Genomic DNA, 22,127 nt, shown 5'->3' with positions numbered 1-22,127 from the left:
CTCACTTTGACTGTTTGTGGCCACCGGAGATTGACGCTTGGCATTGTGGGTCACAGGGTAAAGATGGCGGACGCGTTCGGTGATGATCTGTTCAGCGTGTTCGAGGAAGAATCGTCCAAAAAGGCCAAAGGAGGAGATGGTGGCGGCTGTGGGAAAGCAGGGTGAGGAAGACTGGTGTCAATGTTAAAGCAAACCCGAGGGAATTGGTGATGACCACTCCCCCGTCCCCCCAAACCCAGAGCGCGCGGTCGGAGGCGGCTCCTGCTGCTCTCGGGGTGATGATGAGAGAGTCACAGGGAAGAGCCAGGGCCATTCCTACCCCCTGGACAGCAATCCAGTCAGTCCCATTCCTTAGCTCTATCACTGGAGCCCTGTGGAGGTGTATTTCCCGCAAGTGTCTATCCCCCAATTTCCTTTTTCGAACCATTTTGATGGCCCAGAGGGTCCTCTATAGAGTGTGGAAGCAGAGGAGATTTACCAGAATGGCTCAGGGATGAGGGAATTCAGCAACAGGTTTAGTTTGGAGAAGCTTGGATTGTTGTTCCTTGGAGCAAAGGAGATAGAGGAGAGATTTGATAGAGGTGTTCCTGATTATGGCAGGTTTCGATAAGGTAGACAAGGGAAAACTGTTCCCATTAGCTGATGAGAGAAAGACTATGATGTGAAGTTCCATGTGTTAGCGCAGAAAACACTTGTCAGTTTCTATGTTATACTAAACAGTAATGTGAGGAAAGATGTTTGTTGCATGCAGCGAATGGTTAGGATTTGGAATGTGCTTCGTGAGATTGTGGTGCAGAAAGATTCAATTCTGACTTTCCAAAAGGATTTGGGTAAGTTCCTGGAAGGAAATAAATTTCTGGGCTATGGGGGTAGAGCTTTTTGAGAGAGCTGGCATGGGTTAAACGGGCTGAATGGCCTCCTCTGCTGAAACTTCTGTAATTCTAAAATTAGTCAAAACAGAAGAGGTGGGGTGGAACACTTTTGGCCACCATTCATCAGTACTTGGTGGTCAAACCATACCTGGCCCTGTACTTTCCCACCTCCACACATGTGCACCTTTCTGGAAGGAAGACTCTGATTATTTTATTCCTTTCCCAAGCCCACAATCAGTAAAACAAATCTTAATACCCTGACTGCCACCTGTTTCACATGACTTAACAAGGTTAGATTCTGTGCATTTTTTTGCTCTCTACTATTTTACCCCTGTATCATGTGATGTATTTATCTCATTGACCCATGAGGAGTACTGTTAGAATTAATGATGCATTTTAGTAAGCGACACATTAACACGATTTATACAACATCCTTAATGTGGAAGTAATTCCAAGGTGATTCACAGGAGTGAAAGAAAATTAATATCGCAGGTGGTGGTATTGTCCTTGGATGAGTAATCCAGAGACCCAGAGTAATGCTCTGGGGACCTGGGTTCAAATCCTGCCACGGCAGATGGTGGAATTAGAATTCAATAAAAATCTGGAATTAAAGTCTAATGATGATGATAATGATGTTGATTGTTATAAAAACCCATCTGGTTCGCTAATGTCATTTAGGAAAGGAAATCTGTTGTCCTTACCTGGCCTACGTGTGACTCCAGATCCACAGCAATGTGGTTGGCTCTTAAATGTCAGCCGAAATGGCTGAACAAGCCACTCAGTTGTATCAAACCGCTACAAAGTCACAAAAAAGCAATGAAACCAGACAGACCACCACCTAGGCACCAGAAACGACAACGGCAAACTCAGCCCTGTCGACCCTGCAGAACCCTCCTTACTGGGGGCTGGTGCCAAAATTGGGAGAGCTGTCTCAGACTATTCAAGCAACAGCCTGACATAGTCATCCTCACGGAGTCATATTGTACAGATGATGTCCCACCAGCAGGACAGACCCAGCAGAAGTGGTGGCACAGTGGTATACAGTCAGGAGGGAGTTGCCCTGGGAGTCCTCAACATCGACTCTGGACCCCATGAGGTCTCATGGCATCAGGCCAAACATGGGCAAGGAAACCTCCTGCTGATTACCGCGTACCGCCCTCCCTCAGCTAATGAATCAGTGCTCCTCCATGTTGATCTCCACTTGGAGGAAGCACTGAGGGTGGAAAAGGTGCATAATGTACTCTGGGTACTCGGTCACACCACTACTGACCGAGCTGGCCGAGTACTAAGGAGATATCTGCGAGACTGGGTCTGTGGCAGGCGGTAAGGGAGCCAACAAGAGGGAAAAACATACTTGACCTCATTCTCACCAACCTACCTGCCTCAGATGCAATTGTCCATGACAACATCGGTAGGAGTGACCACCGCACAGTTGTTGTGGAGAGGAAGTCCCACCTTCACGTTGACGGTACCCGCCACCGTGTTGTGTGGCACTACCATCATGCTAAATGGGATAGATTTCGAACAGGTCTAGCAATTCAAGACTAGCCATCTATGAGGCGCTGTGGGCCATCAGCAGCAGCAGAATTGCACTCGAACACAATCTGTAACCTCGTGGCCCGGCATACCCCCCACTCTACCATTACCATCAAGCCAGGGGATCAACCTGGTTCAATGACGTGTGCCAGGAGCAGCACCAGGTATACCTAAAAATGAGGTGTCAACCTGGTGAAGCTATAACAGCTACTTGCGTGCCAAACAGCCCAAGCAGCAAGTGATAGACAGAGCTAAATGATCCCACAACCAATGGATCAGATCTAAGCTCTGCAGTCTTGCCACATCCAGTCATGAATGGTGGCGGACAATTCAACAACTCACTGGAGGAGGAGGCTCCACAAATATCCCCATCCTCAATGAAGAGGGAGCCCAGCACATCAGTGCAAAAGATAAAGCTACAATTTTCAGCCAGAAGTGCCGAGTGGGTGATCCATCTCTGCCTCCTCCGGAGGTCCCCAGCATCACAGATGCCAGTCTCCAACCAATTTGATTTACTCCACGTGATATCAAGAAATGGATGGAGGCACTGGATAGTGTAAAGGCTATGGGCCTTGGCAATAGTACTGAAGACTTGTGCACCAGAACTTGCCTTGTCCCTCGCCAAGCTGTTCCAGTACAGCTACAACACCAGCATCTACCTGGTTATGTGGAAAATTGCCCAGTTATGTCCTGTGTACACAAAGCAGGACAAATCCAACCCAATCAATAATCGCCCCATCAGCCTACTTTCGATCATCAGTAAAGTAATGGTAGGGGTTATCAACATTGCTATCAAGCGGCACTTGCTTAGCAATAACCTGCTCACTGATGCCCAGTTTGGATTCCGCCAGGGCCACTCAGCTCCGAACCTCATTATAGCCTTGGTTCAAACATGGACAAAAGACCTGAACTCCTGAGGTGAGATGAGAGCAACTGCCCTTGACATCAAGGCCGCATCTGACCGAGTGTGGCATCAAGGAGCCTAAGCAAAACTGGAGTCAATGGGAATTGGGGAAAACTCTCTGTTGGTTGGAGTCATACCTAGCACAAAGGAAGATAGTTGTGGCTGTTGGAGGTCAGTCACCTCAGCTGCAGGATATCACTGCAGGCGTCCCTCAGGGCAGTGTCCTCAGCCCAACAGTCTTCAGCTGCTCCATCAATGACCTTCCTTCCCTCAGAAGGTCAGAAGTGGGGATGTTCGCTGATGATTGCACAATGTTCAGTGCCATTCGCGACTCCTCAGATACTGAAGCAGTCCATTTCCATATGCAGCAAGACCTGGACCAGGCTTGGGCTGACAAGTGGCAAGTAACATTCGTGCCACACAAGTGCCAGGCAATGACCATCTCCAACAAGGGAGAATCTAACCATTGTCCCTTGGCATCCAATGACATTACCATCACTGCATCCCCCACTTTCAACATCCTCGGGTTACCGTTGACAGAAACTGAACTGGACTAGCCATACAAATATTGTGGCTACAAGAGCAGGTCAGAGGCTAGGAATCATGCAACGAGTAACTCACCACCTGATTCCCAAAGCCTGTCCACCATCTACAAGGCACAAATCAGGACTGTGATGGAATACTCCCTACTTGTCTGGATGAGTGCAGCTCCAACAACACTCAAGAAGCTTGACACTGTCCAGGACAAAGCAGTCCCCTTGATTGGCACCACATCCACAAACATTCACTCCCTCCACCACTGACACACTGTAGCAGCAGTCTACCATCTACAAGATGCACTGCGGGAATTCACTCACCAAGGCTCCTTGGACAGCACCTTCCAAACCCACGACCACTACCATCTAGAAGGACAAGGGCAGCAGATAGATGGGAACATCACCACCTGGAAGTTCCCCTCCAAACCACTCACCATATTGACTTGGAACTATGTTGCCGTTCCTTCACTGTTGCAGAGTTAAAATCCTGGAACTCCCTTCCTAACTGCACTGTGGGTGTACCTTTACCACATGGTCTGCAGTGGTTTCAGAAAGCAGTTCACCATCACCTTCTAAAGGGCAACTAGGGATGAGTAATAAATGCTGGCCCAGCCAGCGAAGCCCATGTCCCATGAATGAATTTTAAAAAGAGGATAGAGAGACTGAAGACTATTTAGTGGGAAATTCAAAGTGGAGGCACTATGCAGGGATGAAAAGAGAACTAACTGCTGGTTATCATTGTGTAGATAATAGTGCAACCAAGTGAGGATGGTCCCATGGAGCTGGACAGCAAGCAGAGGCGAGATGTTGTAGGAGTTCAGTATGGTCAAATATATTGAAGGCTGTGGAGAGGTGGATGAGAAGAGATCATGCATATAAAGACATTTATGACATTACAATTGTTGTGATGTTGTAGGAGTGGCAGGAAGCTGATAAGGGGAAATCACCCAGTTTTGGAAGAGATGGGTACATCTGGGATGGGATATAGTCTAGAATCTTCAAGAGAAATTAGATTGCATTCGAGGGTTGATTTCCTTTTGATGGGATGATGACGGCGGTTTTGAAAGGGTAATTGAAAGTGCCCAAGGCAATGGAACTGTTTATAGTAGCAAGCATGAGGGCCGGGAAGGAAAGCCATGTTTCACTAGAATAGAGTTATGGAAGCAAAAGGATGCATCTCCTTAAATTAAGTTTGGAGATAGCATGCGACAGGATTATGGCGATGTAGTGAATCCTTAGCTGAGGGAAAGAGGAGAACCTCAAGCAATTTGTTACAATTCCTGTAGAGGCCGATAACTTTTAAAAAGATATTTTGAATTCCCAGTGACTGACTTAAAGGAATTGCACAAGATTTCAAGTTTTAAGACTTTTATTGTAACTACAAAACTGTAAGCAAAATTGGCTAAACATTACGTAGTCGGAAATTAATAGCTAAATCACAGAACCACGGAAAAGATAACTTATTAATGTTTGATCATTACCCATGAACCCACACCACATACGAATACATTGCAGCATGCTCTTCACAGGATTACAGTCATTATAGGAAACAGTCCATGGTTATTTCCAGCTTCAAATAGGTTCATTTCCCCCTGCTTTGTTGAGGCGTAACATTGAGTGAGCATTTTTCAGAGAATTTCCAAACTGAGTACCAGCAGTAAGGTCCACTCGGGTGACTGGCTGTCTGTCTCTCTCTCTCTCCCTCTGTCTCTCTCCCTCTGTCTCTCTCCCTCTGTCTCTCTCTCTCTCTCCCTCTGTCCGTCTCTCTGTTTGCTTGTCTCTCTGTTTGCTTGTCTCTCTCTGTCTAACATCTCAGAGATCGAGAGTCATCCCAGTTGCTCCTGCCTTTGTTTTCAGGTGTGAGCATTTTGTACCTTGCTCCCAGCAAGCCTCAACATTTTGAAGAAGTTTTACAGCTTTTTCACGTCCAATGTTAGAAAAATTTGGATTTAGTTTGATCTGATTAACTTTGTCAAGAACAACATTGTTATCACCATTTGCACAGTCTTTGAACCACCCTGTTCAGGCTCTAACTCCTGAGCCCTATTCTTTTCCATGGCTGCAGATTTTTTAATGTCCAAATCTGTAAAGAAAGCCTCAGCCAGGCACATAGCTGTATTGTCTTTCCCTTGTTTAAATGCAGGATTACTTTTATTTTTATATTTGTTCCCATGATTTAAACTTTCATTGTTTTTCTGAAGGAGGTGTAGTTTTAACACTGCCTCTTGAGTTATTTTAAGAAACTCATTAAGGTCATGTCGAAGATCAGTCAAAAAATCCTGTTATTCTCTGTTTTAGTCAGTTCACAAATTCTTTTAAATTATTTTTGTTTTTTTGCCTTCCCACACAGCACAATCTTTTTTCAATTCTTCTCTTGCAAAAGGAATTGCTGCTTCATTCTGAATTTTTAATTTATCTTCAAGAACAGGAATCCTTCCTTGCTGCTCTATGGCATCAGTATTAATTACAGAGCAGTCATTTGTTTTTAAAGCATTGCTTTTCTTTGTTCCATCATCAGCTTTGAGTTATCTGCTTTGACACCTGTTGCTTAGGTCCTGTCAGCAGGTTCAATTCGGACAGCTTTGATCTGTTGATGAAGGTTGACACCTTCGGTCTGTCCGCAAGCATGACCCAGTCCTCCCTGCCGCTTGCCATTTCAACACACCACCCTGCTCTCATGCCCACATGTCCATCCTTGGCTTGCTGCATTGTTCCAATGAAGCTCAACGCAAACTGGAGGAACAGCACCTCATCTTCCGACTAGGCACTTTACATTCTTCCGGACTGAATATTGAGTTCAACAATTTTAGATCATGAACTCTCTCCTCCATCCCCACCCCCTTTCCGATTCCCCCCCTTTTTTTCAATATCCCACCTATTTCCATTATTTTTAAATGTATTTCCATCCATTGTTTTATCTCTGCCTTTTAGCCTATTTCGATTCCTTCACCCCACCCCACCCCCACTAGGGCTATCTGTACCTTGCTTGTCCTGCTTTCTACCCTTAATTAGCACATTCCTTAGATAATATCATCACCTTCAACACCTCTTTGTCCTTTTGTCTGTGACAACTTTTGGTTATCTCCACCTATCACTGGCCCTCTATCCAGCTCTACCTGTCCCACCCCCTCCTTAAACCAGCTTATATTTCACCTCTCTTCTATTTATACTTAATTCTGTTGAAGAGTCATACAGACTCGAAACGTTAACTGTGTTCCTCTCCGCAGATGCTGCCAGACTTGCTGAGTTTTTCCAGGTATTTTTATTTTAGCTTTGATCTGTTTCCGGATGCTCTTAACTCTTTGTTGTCAGCCTGATGTTCTATTGTCTCTTTAAACTCAGAAATCTGAACTTTTGACACTTTGGATGTACCTTTAGTTGACATAGATCTTTAGTTGATACAGTAATTTCTATAGAAGGCTTACAGATAGTCCTGGAATTCTATGCATCATTTGATTTCTCTTGTACGTTTTCAATTTCAACAGTTTCACTCATCTGACATTCCTGGAGGCTGCAGTACTTCTCTCCAGTGAGGTTATTTCCTTGTACAAGAACACAAGAAATAAGAGCAGGAGTAGACCATATGACCCGTCAAGCTTGCTCTGCCATTCAATACAATCATGGCTGATCTTGAGCTCCAACTCCACTTTCCCGACTGCTCCCTATATCCCTTTATTCCTTGCAAGACCAAAAACCTGTCTATCCCACCCATAAACTTATTCAACAATGGAGCATCCACAACCCTCTAGGATAGAGAATTCCAAAAATTCACAACCCTTGGAGTGAAGTAATTTCTCCTCATCTCAGCCTAAAATGATTGGCCCCTTATCCTGAGTCTGTGCCCTGTGTTTTAGATTCCCCGATCAGCGAAAATAATCTCTGAGCATCCAACCTATCAAACCCTTTCAGAATCATGTATGTTTCAATGAGATTGCCTCTCATTATGCTAAACTCCAAAGAATATAAGCCCAATTTACTCAGCCTCTCATCAACGGACAACCCTGTTATCCCCAGGACCAATTCAGTGAACCTTTGCTGTACTGCCTCCGAAGCAAGTATATCCTTCCTTAAACATGGAGACCAAAACTGCACACAGTATTCCAGATGTGAGCTCACTAAAACCCTGTACAATGTAGCAAGACCTCTCTTTCCTATGCTCCAATACCCTAGCAATAAAGGCCAACATGCCATTTTGCCTTCCTAGTTGCTTGCTGCACCTGCATGCTAACTTTCTGCGTTCCTTGTACAAGCACAACCAAGTCTTTGTGAACATCAGTATTTACAAGTTCCTCGCCTTTTAAAAATATTTTGATTTTCTATTCTTATGATCAAAGTGAATAACTTCACACCTCCCCACATTATCCTCCATCTGCTATCTTGTTACCCACTCACTTAACCAGTTTATATCTCTTAGCAGCCTCTCTGTGTCCCCTCCACAGCTTACCTTTCCACCTAGCTTTGTATCTTCAACAAACTTAGATACGTTAGTGACTTAGATGAAGAATCAGAAAGTAATATAGATCGTAAATAGCTTAGGCCCCAGCACTGATCCTTGCATCACTCCCATTTTCACTGCATGCCAACTTGAAAAATTCCCATATATACCCAATCTCTGCTTTCTATCTGTTAACCAATCCTCTATCCATGCTAATATATTACCCCCAACTCCATGAGCCTTTATCTTGCCTGTTAACCTTTTGTGTGGCACCTTATAAAAATACCCTTTGGAAATCTAGGTGGACTACATCTATTGGTCCTCCTTTATCTAGCCTACTATTTACATTTTCAAAATACTGTAATAAATTTGGCAAACAGGATTTCCTTTTAGTAAAACCATGTTGACCTGTTTTAATTATGCTATGCTTTTCTAAATGTATTGTTAAGACTTCCTTAATAAATAGTCATATGGTAGTACAGAACTTGAGTATTGCTGAAAAAAGAGACGATGCTAAGCTTTTCGTCTTGCACTCATCAATAATACCAATATAAGGGGGAAAACAAAAATTTATACTGGATGTGAAGAGAGTGCTGATTGGCTGGCAAGTGGACTCTGATTGGTAGAGGCGTTGTCATGGAGAATGCACCAGTGATGGTGACTGAGAGTGAACTGCCAAGCATTGTTTGAAATTTAAACCAGGCAGCTTGACACTAATTGGTCAAGGCATTGCCCTGAGGAATGAGTCAGCGAATGGCTGTCATGTAATTTGTTTAGCTGAAACAGATGCAATGCATGTACATCTTTTGTCAGCCTGCAAAGATCAGGGCCCTGTGTATTAATATATGTAGCTTCCAGTGCATGCACATGTGCCACACTGCGAGCCCAACTGTCAATCTTAAATTGGTTGCCAGCGTAATTCTTAGCACACTATGGATTATTTAGCAAATGTTGTCCAATCGCAGAATCACATCTAATGTTGAACACTGTGTTTTGAGTTTTGCAAGCACCGGCTGGTTGGGTATGGTCTGTACCCTGCCCGTTGTGAACAGCGGCTGGGACATGCTGTTTGATATGATCTGCCAGTCTTTAGGACATACAGCCTACATACCTAGCATCACACTGGCACTGAAATTATATACTGCATTACTCATTTGTGTGATAGGCAAAACACCTTTTTGGCTTGACGGCAACATTGTGTTAGTGGCGAATACCTCTCGTGTTGCTACTGCATAATAGCAGTGTGAAACAGCTAGCTTCACCTGTTGCTCAAATTTTTGAGATACCTTGCCCTTCCAGGGTAATCTAAGACTGCGCACTTTCCACTGCTGAAAGTGACGACCCTAGGCTCGTTCATGAGTTTGTGCACTATACAGCGCGAAGTGATCTGATTAGGGTAGCCATTATCCTGCAGGAGGCCTTTTATGTGCCCTATTTCAGCATCAAGCTTGCATGAGGAGCAAATGGCTCAGGCCCTATTTACAAGGTTGCCGATAAGACCAATCTTATAGTGTGTGGAACTGTAAGAATCCCAACACATATATTGACCAGTGAGGGTAGGCTTGGGGTAGACTGTGGTAGAGAATCCACTGGCAAATTTCTCAACTAGTACATCAAGGAAGGGGAGTTCTTTTGACTGCTCCATTTCATAGATGTATTTGAGCGCAGGATGGAGCCCATTGAGACATGTAAAGAAATTATTACATACAGCTCTGGATTTAAATATAGCAAACGTATCATCCACATAATGGAAATATGTGACGGGTATCGAGTTTAGGTGTCATTACATCGATGGAATGCTGCCTGGTTTAAATTTCAAACATTGCTTGGCAGTTAAGTGTCAGTCACCATCAGTGCTGTATTCTCCATGGCAATGCCACTTGCCAACCAATCAGCGCTCTCTTCACATACAGGATAAATTGTTGTTTTCCCCCTTATTAGTATTCTTGCGAGTGTCCTGATGAGTTCAAGACGAAAAGCTTAGACACCTCTCTTTTTTCAGCAATACTTCCTTCATAATAGATTTCAGCCTTTTCCCAACAACTGATGCTAGGTTAACTGGCCTGTAGTTCCCTGTTTCTCTCTCCCTCTTTTAAAGTTGTGCAACGTTTGCCAACTTCCAATCTGTTGGATCATTCCTGAATCTAAGGAACTTTGGAAAGTCATAACCAGTGCATCCACTGTCTCTACAGCTCCCTCTTGTAGAACCCTAGGGTTTAGGCCATCAGGTCCCAGGGATTTGTCAGATTTTAGCCACTTATGTTCCTCCAATACTTTTTCTTTTCTCATATTAATTTCTTTAATTTCCTCGCTCTTTTTAGCCCCTAGATTGCCCTCTAGTTCTGGTATGAAACTTGTGTCGTCTTGTGTGAAGACAGATACAAAATATTTATTCAATACCTCTGCCACTTTCTCATCCGCATGATAATTTCTCCTGTCTTTGCTAAGGAACCAACATTTACTTTTGCTATTCAAATTCTAATCCTTCGATCAATTACTTGAAATCTATGCCCCTTGATATAGTCCTCTCTTCTAAGGAAAATAGGTCCTTCCTATCCACTCGATCTAGTTCCCTCATAATTTTATACACCTAGATTAAATCTCCCCTTGGCTTCCTCTGTACCAACCCAATCTTCCCTCATAGCTAAAATTCTTCAGTCCTGGTAGCATCCTCGTAAATCTCCTCTGTGCTCTCTCGAGTTTGATCACAACTTCCTGTAATGAGGTGACTAGAACTGTATCCACTCCTCCATCTGTGACCTAACTAGTATTGAATGCAGTTGTTGCATAATTCCCCTGCTTTTATATTCTATGCCATGGCTAATAAATAAAAATATCTATATGCCTTCTTACCTGCCTTATCTACCCGAGGTGCTACCTTCAGGGACCTGCAGATCTGCATTCCAAGGCCCCTCTATTCCTCTGCACTTTTCAGTAACCTGTCATCTATTACGCATTCCCTTGCCTTGTTTGCCTCTCCCAAATGCATTACCTCAATTACCTGTATTGAATTCCATTTGCCACTATTCCACCCATCTAGTCGTCCATTGCTATCTTCCTGCAGTCTACAGCTTTCTTCCTTAGAAAATCTATCATTATTCTTTCGTCCCTTCCACTAAGCCAATTATAGATCCAACTTGCCACTTTCCCTTGGACCCCACAATCTTTTCTGACCTATTGTCAAAAGCTTTACTGAAACCTATGTAGCCTATATCAAACTCACTACCCTGATTGACCCTCCTTGTTGCCTCCTCTAACAAAATTTAATTGAGTTAGTCACATACAACCTCCCTGAAAAAATCCATGCTGATTGCCCTTGATTTATCTGTGCCTTTCTAAGTGACATTTAATACTGGCGCTCAGAAGTTTTTCCAATAATGGCTGAGGTGAGGCTCAGTTACCTGCAATTACTCCCTTTTTCAATAATGGTACAATAGTAGCAGCTCTCTTGTCCTCCGGCACTACACCTTTAGCCAGAGAGGATGGGAAAATGATGGTCAGAGTCTCCACTATTTCCTTCCTTGCTTCTTTGAACAGCCTGGGATATATTTCATCCAGGCACAGCGATTTATCTGCTTTCAATGTTGCTGAAGCCCTGAATATTTCCTCTCTCGTTATGTTTATTCCATTCAATATGTTGCTCCTCCTAAACTACAATGTCTGCATCATCCCCCTCTTTTGTGACACAAGAGGCAAAGTGTTCACCAAGAACCATGCCCACGTTTTCCACCCCCACACACAGGTTACGTTTTTGGTCTCTAATCGGCTTCACTCTTCCTTAGCTATTCTCTTGCTCTTTATGTATTTATGAAACATCTTTGGTTTCCCGTTGATTTTATTTGCCAATAGTTTTCCTGCCCTCTCTTTGCCTTGCTGATTTCATTTCTAATTTAATTCCTGTGCTTCCTACATATGCACCTGTGACATTACTTTTTATTCCAAGTGCCTACAGCAAGAAAACAGGTGTAAAACTAGGATATTTGCAATTTTTGTTGATTTTGGTTGGGACGGAGTTATGATGAATCTTGCACAGTTTTAGCCAAGGTAATGATGGAGTAACACAAAAGGCCCAAGCACAGCATGAATAATGGCCTCATTCACTTGCACATGATTTGCTAGGACTTTTATGGTGTAAGTCAAGCCCAGTTTCCTAGATGCACCGCCTGAATAGCAAATTTCCACGAAATGTTGTGCCTTTGTTTGACTCCTGCCTAGCCGAACTTCAGTTTTCTTGATTAAGAGGAAGCTCTTTGCAATATGGGATGCACATATGTCCAGAGCTGCTTCCCACAGGGTAGAAATTTAAATATTTAAGGAACCATGAAAAGCAAATCTCAGCTTGTGACAATTAAATTAAACACCTGGTAGGTTTACAACATGTCAAGGATCTCTCTTGAGCACTTTGCAAACCAGATGTGTTGCTGCACTAGATTTTCACTCCTTGTGGTGTGGAAACTAAGTGGTGTGTGACTGCCCTTGCGCAGCGAGTCACCCTGCTTTGCTTCAGTGTCAAGACAGGCCCTTCTTTCTGATGAACATTGTTGGATTAACTTTGGTGCAAAACAATAATTGCTTTTTGTGTTTGCCTTCTGCTGACAAAATTTGCATAGTGTTTTCTGTAATGCATTGAGAAATAGTAAGATTTAACTGGGTTCAGCTGCTTTTTTGTACTTCTCTTTATTTTGTAACAAGACTTTGCATTAAAGTGTCACATGTATTGTGAAGGTTCTGCTCCGTGGACCTTTTTTATGGGACAAGCATCAAGTATGGTGATTTCTTTCCTTGTCTCGAGATTACAGAATCAGTGAATTGTTACGGTGCAGAAAGAAGCCATTTGGCCCATCGTGTCTGCACCAGCTCTCCAAATGAGCATTATGACTCAATGCCATTCTCCTACCTTTTTCTCGTAACCCTGCACATTGTTTCTATCCAATTAATCATCTAATGCTACGATTGAACCTGCCTCCGCCACAGTTCGAGGCAGTGCATTCCAGACCCGAACCACTCGCTGAGTGAACAAGTTTTTTCTCACACCGCATTTGCTTCTCTTGCAAATCATTTTAAATCTGTGCCCTCTCGTTCTTGATCCTTTCATGAGTGAGAACAGCTTCTCCCTATCTACTCTGTCCAGCCTCCTCATGGCTTTCAACACCTCTATCAAATCTTCTCTTGGTTTCTCCTCTCCAAGTAGAACAGTCCCAATTTCTCCAATCTATCTTCATAACTGAAGTTTCCCATCTCTGGAACTATTTTTGTAAACCTCTTCTGCACTCTCTCCAGTGTGTTTTCACCTTTCCTAAAGTGTGATGCCCAGAACTATACACAGTACTCCAGCTGAGGTCTAACTCGTGCCCAATACAAGTTCAGCATAACCTCCTTGCTCTTGTACTCTATGCACCTGCTAATAAAGCCTAGGATACTGTATGCTTTATTAATTGTACTCTCCACCTGCCCTGCCACCTTTAATGACTTATACACATATACACCCAGGTCCCCCTGCTCCTGCAAAAAAAAAACCCTTTAGAGCTGTACCCCTTATTTTATATTGTCTTTCCAAGTTCTTCCTACACTTCTCTGCATTGAACTTCATCTGCCACCTATCTGTCCACTCCACCAACTTGTCTATGCCCTTTTGAAGCTCTGCACTGTGCTCCTCACAGTTTACAATGCTTCCAAGTTTTGTATCATTTGCACACTTTGAAATTGTCCCCTGTACACCAAGATCTAGATCATTAATATATATCAGCAAAAGCAAAGGACACTTTTATTCCATGAGCTATAACTTTTCTCAAGTCTGTTGTGCGGCACTGTATCAAATGCCTTTTGGAAGTCCATGTATATCACATCAACAGCACTACTGTCATTAACCCTCTCTGTCCCCTCTTCAAAAAACTCCCAAGCTAGTTAAACATGATTTTCCCATAAGGAATCCATGCTGGCTCTTGCTAATCAACCCACATTTTTCCATGTGACTATTAAATTTTTTTATTCATTTATGTGGGTGTCACTGGCCAGGCCAGCATTTATTGCCCATCCCTAATTGTCCTTGAGAAGGTGATGGTGAGCTGCCTTCTTGAACCACTGCAGTCCATGTGGTGTAGGTACACCTACAGTGCTGTTAGGGAGGGAGTTCCATAATTTTGACTCATTGTCAGTGAAGGAACGGCAATATATTTCCAAGTAAAAATGGTGAGTGGCTTGGAGGGGAACTTCCAGGCGGTGGTGTTCCCATATATCTGCTGCCCTTATCCTTCTAGACAGTAGCTGTCGTTGGTTTGGAAGATGCTGCCTAAGAAGCCTTGGTGAGTTCCTGCAGTGCATCTTGTGGATGGCACACACTGCTGCCACTGTTCGTTGGTGGTGGATGGAGTGAATGTTTGTGGATGTGGTGCCAATGAAGCGGGCTGAAATGTCCTGAATGCTGTTGAGCTTCTTGAGTGTTGTGGGAGCTGCACTTGTCCAGGCAAGTGGAAAGTATTCCATCACATTCCTGACTTGTGCCTTGTAGGTGGTGGACAGGCTTTGGGAAGTCAGAAGGTGAATTACTCGCCGTAGGATTCTTCGCCTCTGACCTGCTCTTGTAGCCACAGATTCATATGGCTGGTCCGGTTCAGTTTCTGGTCAATGCTAACCCCCAGGATGTTGATAGTGGGTGATTCAGTGATAGTATTGCCATTGAATGTCATGGGGTGATGGTTAGATTCTCTCTTGTAATTGTTTCTAGGAGCTTCCCGAACACTGAAGTTAAAACTGATTGGTCTGTAATTGCTGGGCTTATCCTTGCAACTTTTTTTGAGTGAGGGCGCAATGTTTGCAATTTTCCAGCCCCTTGAGTCTATGGAAGATGGAAAGATTATGGCCAGTGCCCCTGCAATTTCCACTCCTCTTCCTTCGATATCCTTGGATGCATCTCATCTGGCCCTGGTGTTTGTCAACTTTAAGTACCAACAGTTTATCCATTCCCTCTTCCTTATCAATTTTGAACCCTACTAGTGACAGAGTTTCCTCCTCTGTCACCATAGACCATAATATCTGCTTCCTTGATAAAGACCGATGTAAAGTCTCAGCTATACCCCCTGCCTCCATGTGTAAGTCCCTTTTTAGTCCCTAGATTAATGGAATTCCTTTTGCTCTTTACAAATACTTCTAATCAAAATGGTTTATATCCATCAAGGAAATTATACTGTCAACTTTTTGAGAACTCGGTGTGTATCACTTAAAGATTGCCAAGATTAAAACCAAATTATTTTTAAAATGTTGGTGACATTTTTTAATTTGCCTTCTGTAGGAAGACCATTGCTGGAGTTACTCAAGGAGCTAATGCAATTTCATCAGTGAAGAGCAAGCGTGAAGTAGAGCCTGATAATCCAGATGATGTATTGTTTGGAAAAAAGCCCAAACTTGAAGCTGTGTCCACCGAAGAAATTAAGTAATAATTTCTTTAAAAATCGTAACATGAAACAAAACAACTACATTGAATATAGTTAACATTCAAAGCAAAATATTAGGAACATGTAACGTACACTTGTTATTTTAATTAGTCTGTAATTGTTAAACTTGGTGAATTTGATTTGCTTTCCTGTGAAAACTGAAACATCATGATCCCATGATTGGTTGCTAACCATTTACTTTCAGACAGTCAGCTTTTCCTAAATCCTAGAAATGTCCTAGATCTTGGAGTCGTAATGGAGGGGGACCAGGTGGAATTTTTTGACTGGCAAGGCCAGCATTTGTTGCCCATCCCATAAACTCTTGAACTGAGTGGCTTGCTAGGCCATTTAAGTGTCAGTCACATTGCTGTGGATCTGGAGTCACAGTCACATATAGGCCAGACCAAGTAAGGATGGCAGATTTCCTTCCTTAAAGCATATTAGTGAAGGTTTTTACGACAATCTATGATTGTTTCACGGTCACTGTTACTGAGACTAGCTTTATATTCCAGGTTTATTAACTGAATTCCAGTTCCACCAACTACCACGGTGGGATTTGAACCCATGTCCCCAGAGCATTAGCCTGAGCCTCTGGACTACAAGTCAAGCGACATTACCACAAAACCACCGTCTCCCTGGAATGATCTCCAGTGTAATGCTTGCTTCCATGTATTTTTTATTTGTTTTTGACTAACTGCCATCCACATGGCTCATGTGTGAGAGTGCAGGATGAGTTTCCACTCCAATCTCTGTGCTGCATTTCTGAGAATAATGTTTGCATGTGTAAATACATGAACATGAACATGGCAAAATGCTGCGTTCAACAGCACTCTGCTCATGGCTACTCGTATTGTGCCAGATTGAATAATGCCATTTCCATGACTGTTTGTCAGAATACCCGTTCAGCATTGGCCTTGTCATGGCGGAACTGAGGAATGCTATCCCTGAAAGCCAGCAGAAACATGCAAAGTTATCAGAATAGATCTCATGATTTCTTCATATGGAGGAGGTTGTATCTATTGATACTGAAGACACTTGCAATGAATTTATCAATCATTTTGGGGTGAGTTTTTGTTTTGAACATTTCTGTAGATTTTTCAGGTCTTAAAAATTTACAGAAATGTTTAAAACCATAAACTTATCCCAGAGTTCTGATGAAACCATTGATGGCATTTTGGCACAACTGTATTCCTTATGTGAAGAAAACTTGACAATTTTAACTGTATTGCTGCTTTTTTTGAGGCTGCTTGCTTCAGCTTCAGAAGGTATCGGGGTAGCATTGCACCGGTTGTCTGACATACAAATCCAGAAAAATGTGAATGGACAGCCGGTGAAAAAAAGCTTGAACGCTTCTTTATGGTGTTTGTATTTTTTTTTAAATCAGTGGAGACTGAAGAGATTTTTACCCCCCACCCCATCCTCCTTCTGCACAGCAGAAAATATAGAAATAGATATGACGTTGAGAGCCAATGATGAAAATTAGCACCTTTGCAATAACACTTGTTTTCCATTTCAACTCAGTGGGTAAGATTCTGCATAAAACTTAATATCACGTCCTAAGTCAAGAACAGATGTATACATACATACCATCTTATATCATCTTGGCACTTGATCAAAATAATCATAAGCTAAGTGCAAAACAATTCTTTTTTCATTGGATGTGTATTTGTTGGAGAGGTGCATTCAGTTTCTAAAAATTAAGCATAGGAACTTAAGTGTATCTGCTAACCCCCAGTCATTATCATAGGGCTAAGGAAACAGTTTATTGGCTATACTTACTCCATTGTGTTCAATGATAATCTGCTGCCACAACATATGTGATATTTTAGCATACACATAAAAGAGCTGAGTCTTTGTGCATTCTGGGACATAGTCAAGGCCAGAAAGTCTGTTTTCACATGAACAGAGCTCAAGAGATGTTGGTTGCCTACTGCAAAAGCTTATAATTAGGAATTATGAAGGTACAAACACTGTAATAAATCAACAAATATCTTGTTTTTAAAGTTGATTTGATTGATTCACCATGAGTGCTTTGGTGTTGAATTTTCATGTTATGGCATGCCTGTTAATTTTATGGTAACTTAGTCTTGCAGACTTGATGCCCAAAGTGAAGGTGGAACAAGTTGATACAGTAGAAGGATGTAACCATGAGGTAAGTGCCTTAAAAATAATTGCTTTCTTCTTTCTTCTCAACTTTCACTATTGATAAAATTAACTTTATAAAACACTCAGTGTAAATATAAAATATTTGTGAAATTCACTTGTGGCCATCTTTTTTTGGTTTGTTCATGGCATGTGGGTGTCACTGGCGAGGCCAGCATTTATTGCCCATTCCTAATTGCCCTTGAGAAGATGGTGGTGTGCTGCCTTCGTGAATCACTGCAGTCCATGTGTTGTAGAAATACCCACAGTGCTGTTAGGAAAGGAGTGCCAGGATTTTGACCCAGCGACAGTGAAGGAACGGCGATATAGTTTCAAGTCAGGATGGTGTGTGACTTGGAGGGGAACTTGAAGGTGGTGGTGTTCCTGTGCAGCTCCTGCCCTGGCCTTCTAGGGCTTTACTGTATACGCTTTACTAAAAGAATAATTGCTAAGTTACATATTGTGCACTTTTGTTTTCCCACCCCCTTCTTAATGCTAAACACCAACTCCCAAGACTCTATAGTCACCCGTCAATTGATCACTGGGAGAAGTTGAGTTATAGTTCAAACATGGACAAAAGAGCTGAACTCTAGAGTTGAGGTGAGAGTGACTGACTTTGACATCGAGGCAGCATTTGACCGAATGTGGCATCAAGGCGCCTCAGTGAAACGAGTCAAGGGGAATTGGGGGCAAAACTCTCCACTGGTTGGAGTCATACCTAGCACAAAGGCAGATGGTTGAGGTTGTTGGAGGTCAATCATCTCAGTTCCAAGACATCACTGCAGGAGTTCTTCAGGGTAGTGCCCTTGGCCCAACCACCTTCAGCTGCTTCATAAATGCCCTTCCTTCCATCTACAAGATGAACTGCAGGAATTCACCAAACTCCTTCGATAGCACCTTCCAAACCCACAACCATGACCATCTAGAAGGACAAGGGCATCAAATAAGGTAGAACACCACCACCTGGAAGTTCCCCTCCAAGCCACTCACCATCCTGAATTCGAAATTTATCGCTGTTCCTTCACTGTCGCTGGGTCAAAATCCTGGAACTCCCTCCCTAACAGCACTGTGGGCTTATATACACCACATGGACTGCAGCGGCTCAAGAAGTTAGCTCACCACCACCTTCTCAAGGGCAACTAAGGATGGGCAATAAATGCTGGCCTAGCCATCGATGCCCACATCTCCTAAATGAATTTAAAAATTGTTGCTTCACTCACTTTCCACCCTCGTCTAGAATATAATTTAAGGCAGATGTATATTGCAGGCCTAGTTAGATACTTGAACATGATTAGTGCATTGAGCTTGTTTTGAACTTGCGTTGAGATACCAAGTTATATTATGTAAATAATTAAATTTCCAAATGCATTTTGCATGTCAAGTTCTAAATTTTTACATCTCTTTGTTAGAGCTTGACTTTCTGTACTTGTCACTGATACATCTGGAGAAAAGATGCTGATATTAATATGTGCTGTTAACTTAAGGAACCAACTAGTATAGTTGGTGTTAACAATCAACAGCAACAACTTTCATTTATATGACACCATTTAGAGAGAAAAATGTCCCATGGCACTTCACAGAGTCATAATCAGACAAAAATGAATGCCAGGCCAAATAAGGAACTATTCTGGGGATAACTAAAATCTTAGTCAACAGATTGTGTTTCAGTAGCATCTTTAAAAGAGGAGAGTGAGACACAGGGGTCCCAGGACAGAATTTGAAAGAATTTTGTTGCTTCCACTGTTGGGTTACAGAAGTCAAAAGACCACAGTCATTGGAATGGATAGATTGAGAAGGACGTGTTTGGCTGGAGGAGGTTACAGAAATAGGGAGTAGCAAAACCATGAATGAAGTTGAAAGCAAGAATGAGAATTTTAAGTTTGAGGTGTTGGGAGATTGGGAGACTGAGAGCCGTTAATGGCAGCTTTAATGGGAGAAGCACTTCTTTATGTGAAGAAACTGTGGTATTTTTCATGGTGCTACTGCCTTTCGTAGAGCGGCTGTTCTCAGCTTGATCGTGTCAGGACAACATTGCATCAGTTTTCTGACACATCTGCAAAGAGGAGTAAATATAATCCAGCATGATGTGAGGGCTGTATTTTGGTGAGAAACTTAAGGTGGGAGGGTAATAAGAATGATAATTTTAAACGAGAGATGAAGGGTGTGGAACAAGATGAGATACTCAAAAGAGAAGATGCCAGAGGAATTGGGTGGAGTGGTGGGGACAGACCAGAGTGAGATTTGATACTGAGGTGTCACACCTCCACCAATACAATTTGGGTGGGATAGATGATGGAAAGTATGGTGGGGAGCAGGGGCTTCAGTAAGTAAGTCAACTGTGAGTTTGAGTTTCTGTCAAAACCGTGGTCCATGCAAACATACAAAGTAAAGCTGTGTTTGCCTTGTGAAAGAGAGCACTGTGGGGGCATGGATGTTGAACTAACAAAGGTTGATTCAGGGGTCCAGTGGAGGTGAGTAGGGATCTCGATGCTAGTCACACACCAGGGATCTGCTATATGAGCAGAGAAACAAGGTGCAGTAGAAGTGAAACCCAAGGACTGACAGTGGTTGAGCCAGACACAGTTAAAGATAAATTCATGAAACTTATGTGGATTAGGGGACAGCAGTAAGAGTTTGGAGAGCCAGTCGGACTCATGGTGACTAAGGAATTGTGAAAAGTGAGTGGAGTCAGGAGGCGCAGGAAACAACAAAACAAAGGTCATTCAGCAATGGAGCAGGATGGAAATCAGCAAGAGTAGTGAAGTGAAAAATTCCCAGCAGAGAAGCAGAATAGTAAGGACGCAGGAGTAATCCATAATCATTGGCATTTGAGAACTATATGTTTTTTGGTTCCTTAATCGTAGAAAGAATACTGTTACTTTGGAGAGTACTATATGTTAAAATATTACTCCTTCATAAATGTTGGACACCATAACTTCTCCCTTACTGTACTTGTATCTTATGTCCTGGTGAATTTGGTAATATGCCACTAAATCAAACAAGATGGGCAGACTTTTTCATCCTGTCTCACTTCTAATTTTTAAAACATTTTTCCTTCAGTTTTCAGATGTTTTTAATCATGTGCACTGTTGCTGTTGTTTCCTTCATGTGAACTTTGAAGTGAGCTTTGATAATTCTATTTTGGAGTTGTGGCAAATGAATTAACCATTAATTTGCCTAATTTCAGGTGGCCATTCCGATGTGCGATGAATATCAGCAACTAAAACCTCGTGTCGGAAAAGCAGCAAAGGTAGAATAGAGATGGGGATTTGTGCTACTGTCTATGGAAGCCATTTTGCCACTTTCATAAGCTGTCTTGACGTTGATGTAACAAGGGTTTAGCTCACTGTGAAATTCTTTATCTGTGCCATCAATGTGTTAACTCAGCCTCCAGCATTGGCTTGGTTACAGGCATATACTTTCGTATCAAAGTTAGACTTCTTCCTCTGGTCAGATGGTTGGGTCAAATTTTAAAGCTCTCTTTTCCATGGGCGTAGCTGAGACCAGTTTAATCAAGTTTCTGGCTTTAATTTTCTGTTCTGGGCTCTCTCAAGCACACCCCAAAAGCTTAGTGCTTTGTGGAGTTATTGGAGTGACATTGTCAAAGATAGAACCTTATATTCATTTTAACAGTTAAGAAAAAGAAATAATGTCTGGCACCAAATAAGAAGACATAATTATAGCACAATCACAACATAATTAAAAACACTGGTCATGGCATTCTAATGGCATTACACCTGTGGAAGGTGCTGTGAGCATATCATTTCACGGTTTAACTTTGTGACTTATTAATCAACTGAACTTAAAGTCCTTTATGTCAATTCCAACTACAATACTGAAAATTGGCCACAGGATGGTGCTATAACAGCATATTTGCTGGAGCACAACGGGCATTTTGCTAAAGCTACATTCACTGTACTCTTCCTGGGCCCCTCAGAAATCCATGTTTCCTGACACCCCCACACCCTGGATATTGGATTCCACATTTATCAACGTTTTTAAAGAGCAGTCACTGTTGTGGTGCTTCATTTGCTGGGAAGCAGTTTGAGACAACCTGGGGATAGGAAAGACATTAAATAAATGCAGATTGCTTCCCAATTTAAAAAGCTACCTTGGTGTGCACTTCCTGTCTACAACGTTTGTCTTCTAGTATCATGTTTTTGTCACACTTTTTGCATCAACATTTTCTCATAAATTCCTGCAAAAGTACATTTAAAAAGAAAATTGCTAATGTAAGTTAGTCACCATTATTGCACAGTCGGGTACCTCTGG

At 42.5% G+C, this 22,127-nt stretch overlaps 1 protein-coding gene across 3 annotated transcripts in view; it reads left to right on the top strand.

Annotated features, from left to right (window-relative positions):
• Positions 1-41: 41 nt before the first annotated feature.
• Positions 42-22,127, top strand: part of mtrex (Mtr4 exosome RNA helicase) — a 157,808-nt gene continuing 135,722 nt past the window's right edge. For all 3 annotated transcript variants that reach the window (XM_078549726.1, XM_078549721.1, XM_078549716.1), the window contains exons 1-4: positions 42-161; positions 15,572-15,712; positions 17,799-17,865; positions 21,043-21,105. In XM_078549726.1, coding sequence (XP_078405852.1) covers positions 64-161; positions 15,572-15,712; positions 17,799-17,865; positions 21,043-21,105 — 369 coding nt within the window. In that variant the 5' untranslated portion in view covers positions 42-63. The remainder of the gene's footprint in view (positions 162-15,571; positions 15,713-17,798; positions 17,866-21,042; positions 21,106-22,127) is intronic.

The sequence above is a fragment of the Cetorhinus maximus genome, chromosome 1, assembly GCF_964194155.1.
Source record: "Cetorhinus maximus chromosome 1, sCetMax3.hap1.1, whole genome shotgun sequence".
In the NCBI taxonomy this organism is placed as follows: Eukaryota; Metazoa; Chordata; class Chondrichthyes; order Lamniformes; family Cetorhinidae; genus Cetorhinus; species Cetorhinus maximus.
Note: the sequence above shows the minus strand (reverse complement) of the source record. Positions and strands in the feature narration are given on the sequence as shown.